Below are 12,156 nucleotides of genomic sequence, written 5' to 3'. Positions count from 1 at the left end.
ACCCATCTGTTCATCGGTTGTTTGGTCTCTGCGTACAAACCTTTTTCTCTTTTAAGAGCAGGATTGCTTGCAAACCACGAGCGGGATGAGCCGAAGGCCGCAGCGACGCAGAATTCTCCTCCGACAGATTTGCTGGGTGAAATTTGTGGAGCCGGTTTGCTTTTGCTTTGAAAGAGAAAGAGGAGGAAAAAAAAAAAGAGAGAGAGAGAGGAAGAGAGATCAAAGTCTAATTAAGGATGAAGTAATCCACCAAATGGAGATTTGCTGGAGGTGCAGTATAAGCTCGGGAACTTATTTTCTCAGAACTACAGGAGAATCGATAAAAGCTGGGAGACGGAACTGTGGCAGCTCAGCGTTTCAGAAATGCAAATTCAACATGTCCCTTTCATAAGGCAGAAATAGCTGAGGATATTAACAAATTACTTGTTCAGCGACTTCAGCCAGGATTGGCAAGAACGGGCCTCTAATGGCTTCTGGGCTTAAGGGTGGACAGGAGACGACCTACTACTACCTGGGTAGACCTTTCAGAGATTGGCAGCGGATTGCAAAGAAATAAACAGGATTCTTCGCCCTCTCTCAAGACTGCACCTCTGAAACCGGGTTTGGGGGCAGTCAAGAATAAAAAGCATAAAGGAGCTAGTCCCCGACTTACGACCACAATCAGAATTCCCCGTTACTAAAAGAGGAGGTGGTGAAGTGAGTTAGACCGGATTTTTACGTCTTTTTGGGGGGGTCAGGATTGTTAAGCGATTCAACACGGTTGTTAAGTGAATCGCACAGTCGTTTAAGTGAATTTGAATTTGTTGGTCAGAAGGTGGGTTCCGGGAGGCTGCAACTCTTGTATATACATGCCGGTTGCCAAGTTGCCTGAATTTAGACCATGTGGCCAAGGAGACGCTGCCACAGTTGTAAGGGTGAGGACTGGTTTGTAAGTCGCTTTTTTTTTTTCCTAGTGCCGTTGTAACGGCTGCTAATGAAACGGCTGTAAGTCGAGGACTTCCTGTATACAACCAGAATCCTAAGGGGATTGAAAGGCTGCCCTTCTGTCGGCAGATGACTTTGGGATTCTGCAAGGATGGCCATCAAAGGGAACCATGTTTGGATAATGTTGGGAGCTCCATATGAACTGAAGTAAACATACATTTCAGGAACGGTTTGAGGTCAGCTTGCACCAAATTCGGAGGAGAAGTTTATTTCCAAGCATTCCGTTCCCAAACTTTAATCACATTATTATTATTTGCAGGCGTTTTTTTTTTTTCTTCTTCCTGTTGTTACCGACATTGTTGATTCAAAGGCAAAGCAAATGATCAGCCTTTTGTATACGGGGAGGAAGACAAGCTGAGTTAGACGAGCATGCAGAAGTATGGATGGCAAATGGGAAGAGAAAGACAAGCATGCCTTAGAGAGTGACACTTACATGCATATCTTAATGTAGAGTTGCTGTTAAGTATATCTATCTATCTATCTATCTATCTATCTATCTATCTATCTATCTATCTATCTATCTATCTATCATCATCATCAATCCATCCATCTGTTTATCCAATCCTCTGTTCATCTCTCTCTCTCTACATATCTATATCTATCCATATCCATCCATCCAGCTATCTAGCTATCCGTAGTCCTTGACTTCCAACCACAACTGAGCCCCCAATTCCCAAAATGTGCTTAGGACAGTGTAGTACTTCACACCTAGCACTTCTCTACAACTTTTCTTTTTCTTTCCTCTCCTTCCCTTCCCTTCCTTCCCTTCCCCTTTCTCTTCATTTCCTTTCCTCTTCCTTTCCTTCCCTTCCCTTCTTTCCCTTCCCCTTTCTCTTCATTTCCTTTCCCTTCCCCTTTCTCTTCATTTCCTTTCCTTTCCCATTCCTCTTCCTTTCCTCTTCCTTCCCTTCCCTTCTTTCTCTTCCCTTTCCTCTTCGTTTCCTTTCCTTCTTTCCCTTCACTTTTCTTTTCATTTCCTTTTCCTTTCCTCTTCTTTCCCTTCCCCTTTCTCTTCATTTCCTTTCCTCTTCCTTCCCTTCCCTTCTTTCCCTTCCCTTTTCTCTTCCTTCCCTTCCCTTTCCTCTTCCTTTCCTTTCCTTCTTTCCCTTCCCTTTCCTCTTCCTTTCCTTCCCTCTTCCTTCCCTTCCCTTTTCTCTTCATTTCCTTTCCTTTTCGTTTCCTCTTCCTTTCCTTCCTTCCCTTCCCTTTCCTCTTCCTTTCCTTCCCTCTCCTCCTCTTTCTTCTCTTTTCTCTTCCTACCCTCCCCTACCCATTGTTTGTCAATTTCAACCCCTTTGAGGTGCACTGGCTTCAGCCTCTAGTTTCCCCTTAGCCAGCCTGCTTAAGGGCAGGGGAAGCTAAACCCAGTTCCCGAGGACCACGCCCGAAGGCAAAACAGAGACAATATCGGCTTGGAGAAGAAACGGGATGCAGCCCCGAGACCTTCAGCCTGGCCCAGTGAGCCTGAGGCTTCCCTCCCAAACACTGCGACGCTGTCCGTGATATTTGCTTTCTCCATTCACATTGCGGAACTGGAAAAGCGCAGAATTGGGAAGTCGTGGCAGGAGGTCCAGGAGCAAATATTATCAACCAAAGCAAGGGAACTCGTGAACGGAATACAGGCAGCCCTCCACTTATGACCGGTTGCTTAGCAAACGTTCAAAGTTATGACGGAGTTCCCGCAAAGGTACATACGACAGGATTTCGACACCCGTGCAACTCCTCCCACCCTGGCAGTCACATGACTGCATTTTGGCCCCCTGGCAAAAAAGCTGGCATTTATAACCATGCCTGTGTTTTACGATGTTTTGCGTAAAAATGGCCTTTATTACTGGGTTTTGCCATAACGTCCCATAGTCAACAACCATTGCTGCAAAAAAAAAAAAAAACAGTTTGCAAGTTGGGTCATTTACGTGATGACTCACTTAATGACCATCCTGGCTTTCAGGCACTATTATTATGGTCATAAGTCAAGGACTACCTATAGGCAGAAATTTTCAACAATGGACGAAGACAAATTCCACAAGTAGAACAGGTCATTCTAGGAAATGTCCATTTCATCTTTACTAGTAAATTTTAAACACAGATAGTTCTCAGTTTACAACCATTCACTTAATGACCATTCAAAATGGTGACTGACTCGTAATTATGACACTTGCAGTGTTTTGGGGGTCATGTGATCCCCCTATGGTGACCTTCTGACAAGCGAAGTCAATGGGGAAGCCGGAGTCACTTAACAACCGTGTTGCTAACCTAAACAACTACGGCGACTCACTTAACAACCGTGGCAGGAAAGGTCATAAAATGGGGCAAAACTCACCTAACGACTGTCCCGCTTAGCAACAGAAAAGTTGGCCTCAATTGTGGTCGTATGTCGAGGACTTCCTGTACAGAGATGGAATTCAACTTTTGTATTGTTTTTCCATTCCCCCCAATGGAAAGAAATGTTGCGTGGAGATCATTTAAGACTCAACACACCTGACAGAACAAGCCTAAAGCAGACTCTGTAAGAGGACAACAACAACAACAGCAACAACAGTAGTGTTGGAAGGTACCTTGGAGGTCTTCTAGACCATCCCCCTTGCCTAGGCAGGAAACCCTACACCACTTCAGACAAACGGTTGTCCAACCTCTTCTTAAAAACTTTCAGCGTTGGAGCATTCACAACTTCTGGAGGCAATTTATTCCACTGATGAATTGTTCTCACTGTCAGGTAATTTATCCTTCGTTCTAAGTTCCTTCTCTCCTTGATTAGTGTCCATCCGTTGCTTCTTGTCCTGCCTTCAGGTGTCAGGGAGAATAGCTTGACTCCCTCTTCTTTGGGACAACACCTGAGATATTGGAAGACCGCTATCATGTCTCCCCTCAGTCCTCCTTTTCATCAAACTAAAAGGAGAAGGTTCCTCTTGCACATACGTGCTAGTCGTTCTCAGTTCCAGGGGGGCGGCGCTCATCTCCGTTTCAAAGCCGAAGAAGAGCCAGCGCCGTCCGAAGACGTCTCCACGGTCATGTGGCCTGCATGACTAAACGCCGAAGGCGCACAGAACGCTGTTCCCTTCCAACCAAAGTGGTCCCTGTTTTTCTACTTGCATTTTTTTTCACACGTGCTTTCGAACTGCTAGGTTGGCCGAAGCTGGGACAAGGAACGGGGAGCTCACTCCGTTACGCGGCACTAGGGGTTCGAACCAGCGAACGGCCGACCTTTCTGATGGACACGTTCAGCGTCTTAGCCCCTGAGCCATCACGTCCCACTCTTTTCACTGTAGACATAGCCAATGCCTGGATTTTGGGAAACCTGGGACCAAGGAGGCTCCTTCCACCTCAGCAGGATGAAAGCGGGGAGGGCAAAGGTAACGGCCCATGCCCAGGATTGCGTGAGCAAAGTTCCAAGTCAGAGATGCCATGTCTCCCTAACACCAGGCAAACGTGGAGATTGTGCACAGATGTCCGGTGGGAAGAGGACAGTCAAAATTCCTGGGAATCCGCTGCTTTTATGGTTTTTTTTTTCCCTGGGAGCTGACAATAATCTTCAAGGTCAGTTCTCCCAGCTCTCTTCTCAAGCTCTTTGTGGCCTACAAGAGTTACGGAGGTTTTTTTTTTGCAAAGCAAGTGTAAACAGTGCTCAAGGAAATGGAATCAAGGATGCCATATTTACACCACGTCTTTCAAATAAATGTTTTAGCTCCAGCTTCCGGTGCCAAAACATTTTCCGTTTAAGAATGATGTTTTGTAGACAGCAGAAGGGCAGACTTGGAAAACACGATAACTCTTGTGCTTAAGAGCTACGGGAGAAGGAGGGAAGAGAGAGATAGCAGGCTAGATTATCTGGACTTTTAAGCACTGGGTATACAGAATAACAGAAGGGACTTGGGAGATCTTCTAGTCCAACCCCCTGCTCAGGCAGGAAACCCTCTGTCATTTCACACAAATGGTTGTCCAATCTCTTCTTAAAAACCTCCAGTGATGGAGCACCCACAACTTCTGGTGGCAAGTTGTTTCACTGGTTAATTTTAGGAGAAGAGGAACACTTCCTGGACTTACATTTATCAAATATGCACAAGTGGTAGTCCTTGATGTACGATCACAATCGAGCCCCAAAAATGTCTGCTCGATAAGCCAGGCATTTTACGGGAATTTTGCCTCATTTTACGACCTTTCTTGCCACAGTTGTGAAGTGAATCGCTGCAGTTGTTAAGTCAGTTACACGGTTGTTAAGTGAATCTGTTGCTAAGGGAGGCATACGTTAAACGAGCTAAGTCTCATTTTATGACCATGCTTGGAATGCTGCATCCAGTTTTGGTCGCTGTGATGTAAAAAAAAGATGTTGAGATTCTAGAAAGGGTGCAGCAACAAAGAGGACTAGGGGACCGGAGGCTAAAACATACGAAGAACATTTGCAGGAATTGGGTATGTCTAGTCTAGTGAAAAGAAGAACTGGGGATGACATGATAGCAGTATATTCTAGTATTTGAGGGTCTGCCCCAAAGAAGAGGGAGTCAAGTTATTCTCCAAAGCACCAGAAGGCAGGACAAGAAGCAACGGGTGGAAACTCATCAAGGAGAGAAGCAACGTAGAACTAAAGAGACATTTCCTAAAAGTGAGAACAATTAACCAGTGGAACAACTTGACTCCAGAAGTTCTGAATTCTTCTCCACTGGAAGTTTTGAAGAAGAGATTGGACAACCATTTGTCTCAAATGGTATAGCATTTCCTGCCTGAGCAGGGGGTTGGACTATAAGACCTCTAAGGTCCTTTCCAACACTGTTATTCTGTTATCCCAAAGGGATAACATATGTTTTTTAACCAGAATACAAGTGGCCACTCACATTGTGCATTTGGCAAATCATTCATTAACTTTGCCCCAAGTACCCCACCTTCCAAATCTTTCCTTACGGAGGGTGGTGTGCGAGATAAGTGAAAATAAATGACTCGAAATCATTACAAGGTTTTTCTTGTTGTTGTTGTTGTTGGCTTTACTCAACACAAGCCGAGTTGACAAACCCAGGCCCCAATTTCGCTGACATTAGTTTACGTCTCATTAGGACTCTAATGAAAACAGCATGCCGGCTCGACTTTAAAAAGGAAAAAAAAAAGTCTTTTTTTTTAATTAAAAAAAAAACAGACAATCCAATTGCTGTGTAAGCAAACGGGGGTTTCGTTTCCTCAAACGCGCTATAACCGCGGCTTCAAACGGACCGCAAGAGACTCTTACAAGTGCATATACAAGGGATTTAAAGTCTATTACATTCCATATATTCTTCGCTTTAATCTAGAGCTTTTAATCTTGACTCGAGCCAACGTCATCTCTATTTGTCAGGGTTGGCTGTGATTACTCTGATCGGCGCAAGGAGAATCCTCTCTGCTGAGTTTTCCTGGGGCCTGTTTGACAGGCAACCCACATCCTACCTTTTTCCTTTGGTTTATTTTTATTTTATTTATTTCCTTTTTTTAAAAAAAAAATCTATTTTATTTTAGAAAATGTATAATGTCTGCGCACTTTCAGTGAACCCGTTTGGTGCGGGGTGAGTGGGTGGGTTAGACGCTAGACTAGAAAGCGGGAGTCTATGAGTTCTAGTCCCACCTTGGCCATGACCGTCAGCTGGGTGACTTTGAGGCCGGTCCCCGGGAGATGGGGAGTTCTAGTCCTGCCTTAGTCGTAAAAGCTGGCTGCCTGATTTTAAGACAATCCCTGGGAGACAGTGAGTTCTAGTCCTGCCGTAGGTAAAAGCCAGGTGGGTGACTTTGGGCAAATAACCAGGAGATGGGAAGTTCTAGTCCTATCTTAGCCACGAAAGCTGGCTGTGTGATTTGTAAGACGATCATTACGAGACAGTGAGTTCTAGTCCCGCGTTAGGCGTGAAAGACGACTAGGTGACTTTGGACCAGGCAGTCTCTCTCAGCCCAACCTACCTCACAGAGTTGTGGGATGTAGGGAAAAGAGGAGGAGGAAGGTGCGTTGGATAGGTTTGCCGTCCTGACTTATTTGTAAGAATAATAAAGGCTAGATAGAAATCAGTACATTTATTAAAAAAAATAAAATATCCAGTAATAAGTTTTGAAACACCAGAAGGGGACCTTCTAAAGAGGAATGATTTGAGAAAGAGCATGGACCATTTCAGGGCAAAGTGGCTGGAGATATTTTGGAGCCAATCTGATTCTTTCCTGCAAAGCCATTTGGTTGAACACACCCAATGCATTTTCCCATGACTTTATACGTTCCTTTTTCTAAAGGAGTGGATGCCTCCCCTCGTGATATTTCTTTTTTATAGGTGCCCCTGCAACATTAAGCACGGCTTTCATTCTTTATCCTGCACCTTCCCCATCTGGAGGACAACCCCATAAAATGCAGAACTGGCAGGGCAGCCAACAGGCTACGGAGGGGTGACAGGCCTTTCGGAAATTCCTCAAAACCCAGCAAAAAAAATTCTTTGAACCAGAGATCAAAGCTTAAGAGATACTTAATTCTGCGGTGAGCAACTTGCAGGCAGCATATGTTAATGGGAACCAGCAAAAAAACCCTACCAAAAGCTGATTAAATCATGTTAATAATATAACATTAAAAGACAACACAGCTGGGTGTCAATCGCCCCCATTCAAGACTCAAAGTGACGGAAGGCAGGAACAGCCTGACATTTTCCCCTCCACTCCCCTGAAAAAAACCAGAAGAACTACAGGTAGTCCTCAACTTATGACCACAATTGAGCCCCAAGATTTTGTTGCTAAGAGAGACAGTTAAGTTAAGTGAGTTTTGCCCCATTTGACCTTTCCTGCCATGGTTGTTAAGTGAATCGCTGCAGCTGGAGTGACTGAATTTTGATCACGTGACCTTGGGGGTGCTGCAATGGTCATAAGTGTGAAAAAAGTCATAAGTCACTTTTTTCAGTGCCATTGTAACTTCAAAATGATTACCAAACAAATGGGAATGGAATGGAATAGAATAGCAATTAGAAGAATAGAATAGAATAGAATAGAATAGAATAGAATAGAATAGAACAGAACAGAACAGAACAGAACAGAACAGAACAGAACAGAACAGAACAGAATAGAATAGAATAACAGAGTTGGAAGGGACCTTGGAGTTCTACTAGTCCAACTCTCTGCTCAGACAGGAAATCCTAAACCATTTCAGACAAATGATTATTGAATCTCTTCTTAAAATTTTCCAGTGTTGGAACATGTACAACTTCTGGAGGCAAGTTGTTCCACTGATTAACCATTCTCATTGTCAGGAAATTCCCTGTTATTTATAGGTTGTCTGGAAATTTCTCCTTGGTTCTAGGTTGAGAAGAGAAGAGAAGAGTAGAGAAGAGAAGAGAAGAGAAGAGAAGAGAAGAGAAGAGAAGAGAAGAGAAGAGAAGAGAAGAGAAGAGAAGAGAAGAGAAGAGAAGAACAGACTTGGAAGGGGTCTATAAGCAGGAAACCCTAGGCCTAGACCATTTCAGACAGATGATTGTCTAATCTCTTCTTAAAAGCCTCCAGTGTTGGAGCACCTACAACTTCTGGAGGCAAGTTGTTCCACTGAATTGTTCTCACCATTAGGAAATTCTCCTTCATTCTAGGTTGCATCTCTCCTTGATTAGTTTCCACCCGTTGCAGAGAAGAGCAACCAGGATGATTAGGGGACTGGAGGATAAAACATACGATGAACAATTGCAGAAACTGGGCTTGGCTAGTCTAGTGAAGAGAAGGACCAGGGGAGACAGGATGGCATCTTCCAATATTTGAGGGGCTGCCACAGAGAGGAGGAAGGGGTCAAGCTATTTTCTAAAGCACCTGAAGGCCAGACAAGGAACAATGGATGGAAACTGATCCAGGAGAGATTCAACCTGGAAATAAGGAAAAATTTTCTGAGTGAGAACAATTGACCAATGGAACAGAAGTTGCCTTCTGAAGTTGTGGGAGCTTCATCACTGGAGGCTTTCAAGAAGAGATTGGACTGCCCTCTGTCAGAAATGGTGTAGGTCTCCTGCTGGGGGGGTCGGACTAGATGACCTACAAGGTCCCTTCCCACTCTGTTATTCTGTATTCTGAATATGGCTCCTCCCATTGACTTTGCTTGTCAGAAGCTCCCTAGGAAAGTTGCAAATGACAATCCCAGGACCCCAGGATGTTGCAACCGTCATAAACGCAGAGCAGTTGCCAACACTTGAAGTTTGATCATGTGACTGTGGGGGACACTGCAATGGTAACATGTGTGAGAAGTGGTCATCGGTCTCTTTTTTTTTCAGTGCCATTGTAACTTGTAACAGTCGTTAAACTAATGGTTGTAAGTTGAGGACTATTTGTAGCTGTTTTATTGCTCAAGACTACATGCAGGTATCTTCTGAGATTGATGGTCTGCACTGGGGTAAGACTAGATAAGATTCAACAGCATTCAAGGGAAGGGTTAGACTTCATCCTCTTGTGCCCACATTAGGGATTCCAGACTAGTTCCCTGTTTGACACCTCTTCCTGTCTCATCCAGCCTCTTTCCTTACAGCTCTCTCAGCGTCTTCTACGATACTATCTGATGGCTCTTTTCTGCTGAGCCTTGGAAACTGGTCCAGAGCGTTGATTGTGGCTAGTTTATCCATCATCTTAGCCTTCATAGCTGCCTCATAGCTGCAGTTGTGCAGGTGGCAGTAATGTTCCAGCTTCAAGTTTGGCAGTACATACAGCTATTCTTAGAGCAGACTAGAATTCGTTATTGGCCAAGTATGATTGGACACACAAGGAATCTGTCTTGGTGCAAATGCTCTCAGTATACATAAAGGAAAGATACATCCGTCAAGAATCATCAGGTACAACACTTAATGATAGTCATAGGGTACAATAAACAATCAAATCACACTAGGAAACAGTCAGTGTAAATCGTAAGAATACAAGAGACAAAGTTACAGTCATACAGTCACAAGTGGGAGGGGATGGGTGATAAGGAGCGATGAGAAGATTAACAGTAATAGTAGTGCAGACTTTGTAAATAGTTGGACAGTGTTGAGGGAATTATTTGTTCAGCAGAGTGATGGCATTCAGGAAAAAACTGTCCTTGTGTCTAGTTGTTCTGGTGTGCAGGGCTCTATAGAGTCGTTTTGAGGGAAGGAGTTGAAACAGTTTATGTCCGGGATGTGAGGGGTCTGTAGATATTTTCAGAGGCCTTATTTTGACTCGTGCAATATACAGGTCCTCAATGGAAGGCAGGTTGGTAGCCATTGTTTTTTTCTGCAATCTTAATTACTCTCTGAAGTCTGCATTCTGTCCTGTTGAGTTGCAGAACCAAACCAGACAGTTATAAAGGTGCAGATGACAGACTCAATAATTCCTCTGTAGAACTGGATCAGCAGCTCCTTGGGCAGTTTGAGCTTCCTGAGTTGGCGCAGAAAGAACATTCTTCCAGGTCTTCTTGAATATGGCATGTAATGTGTAGTTGGTCTGTCTCAGATTGTGAGAGCAGCTTCCTCTTCACTATGCTGAACCATTGGGCAACGAACTGCTTCTCAATTAAATGTGCATGTAGGTCTTCTGTCCATCCATAATTCCCACCAATGCTTCATATATCCTGTCTACAGTGGAACCTCGGGTCATGAACGCTTTGCCCATGACCAAAAAAATCCACAAAATGTTCAACTCTGGTCATGAACACAATACACCCTCGTGTGGCGATCAAACCCAGCCACAGCGATTTTCCTTGCTGTGCCAATTTCTCCTTCTACACATGCGCAGAATTGTAGGCACATGACAAGAGGACTATTCCAGGGTCTCTTCAGAACCTGGAGATGAAATTCGGAAGACCCCACGTGACACACTGCATTCGGCATTACTGAATTATTTATTGTACACTGCTTAGAACCGCCTTTAGTCGAGATGCGCACCCCGTAAGTTTAATAAATGAATATATCAATGAAATAAAAGTCATGGAAAAGTCTGGACAGAGTGAAACAACCTGCCTTGGTTCCACGTTCTTAATTCTACCCACAAACTCACAGACAGGTAAGCCCTCGACGTACGACCAAAGATTAAAATTCCTGTGTGCCAAGCAAGGCCCTTGTTAAGTGAGCCGTGCCCTCCTTTTTGTCATGGCTGCAAAGCGAATCACATGGCCGTTAAACGAATCTGGCTTGCTTGTCGGAAGCCATCTGGGAAAGTCCCAAAGGGGGATTGCGTAACCACCACCACCCAGTCCCCGGGGACAATGCAACCCTCATAAATACATGTCTGTAGCCGAGCGTCCAAATTTCGATCCCGTGACCCTGCCACGGGTTGTAAGCGTGGAAAAGGGAAAAAAAATTTCAGGGCTGTTGTAACTTCGAGTGGCCAGTAAACGAATGGTTGCAAGTCGAGGGCTGCCCGGATCGTATGGATGTGACGAGTGATCTGCTCCAGTGAAAGAGAAGAAGAGAGAGACCAGTAAAGGAGGCAAATGGAGGGAAAACAGAGGCAGCCATGAAGGATCCTTTCCAGCCAATTGACACGCAAGGCATGCTGGGAAATCCACTCACCACGGAGCTTTGATGGAAAAGCACCCAGCTCCAAAGAGGTAAGGTCTTCACGGAAAGCAGGGGAAATGCACAAAGATTAGATGGGACAGGTCATTTATCAATGAGCCACCTCATCAACTCCTTAAAACATATTTGCTTTTAGCGTTAGTGGTTTCTTTAAAAAAAGGGGAGGGGGGTGAATGCCAACAACCTCCGCACCACTCACCTGCAAAACAGAATGGGACAATTCGCCCTGGCCAACTCTCGCCGTGAGACAATTCCAACAATTCAAAACAATTTATGAGCCACACTGGCACAGTGGTTAGAGTGCAGTACTGCAGGCTACTTCTGCTGACTGCCGGCTGCCTGCAATTTGGCCGTTCGAATCTCACCAGGCTCAAGGTTGACTCAGCCTTCTGTCCTTCTGAGGGGGGTAAAATGAGGACCCAGATTGTTGGGGGCAAAAGGCTGACTCTGTAAACTGCTTAGAGAGGGCCGTAAAGCGCTGTGAAGCAGTATATGAGTCTAAGTGCTATTGCTAATTCTTTTCTCAATTATTTAAAATAATATTGAAATACAGGTAGTCTTAAAGCGGTATATAAGTCCAAGTGCTACTGCTATTACTAATTCTTATTTTAATTATTTGAAATAATATTAAAATACAGGTATTATTATTACAACTCGCTATGGGACAAGAGTTATGCTAATACCGGTGTCC

General features: G+C 44.4%; 1 protein-coding gene across 6 annotated transcripts in view; it reads right to left on the bottom strand.

Moving 5' to 3' along the window:
• The window catches only part of BCAS3 (BCAS3 microtubule associated cell migration factor), a 604,042-nt gene that overhangs the window by 317,446 nt on the left and 274,440 nt on the right, over positions 1–12,156 (bottom strand). For 3 of the 6 annotated variants that reach the window (XM_087924910.1, XM_087924916.1, XM_087924912.1), the window contains exons 17-18: positions 11,460–11,504; positions 41–165 (exon numbers count right to left, since the gene is read on the bottom strand). In XM_087924910.1, the coding sequence (XP_087781036.1) occupies positions 41–165; positions 11,460–11,504 (170 nt within the window). The remainder of the gene's footprint in view (positions 1–40; positions 166–11,459; positions 11,505–12,156) is intronic. The other 3 variants (XM_026710222.2, XM_026710225.2, XM_087924924.1) reach the window with 1 other exon arrangement.

Source organism: Pseudonaja textilis, chromosome 1 (genome assembly GCF_049901715.1).
Source record: "Pseudonaja textilis isolate UNSWEBS1 chromosome 1, rPseTex1.2, whole genome shotgun sequence".
Taxonomy (NCBI): Eukaryota; Metazoa; Chordata; class Lepidosauria; order Squamata; family Elapidae; genus Pseudonaja; species Pseudonaja textilis.
Note: the sequence above shows the minus strand (reverse complement) of the source record. Positions and strands in the feature narration are given on the sequence as shown.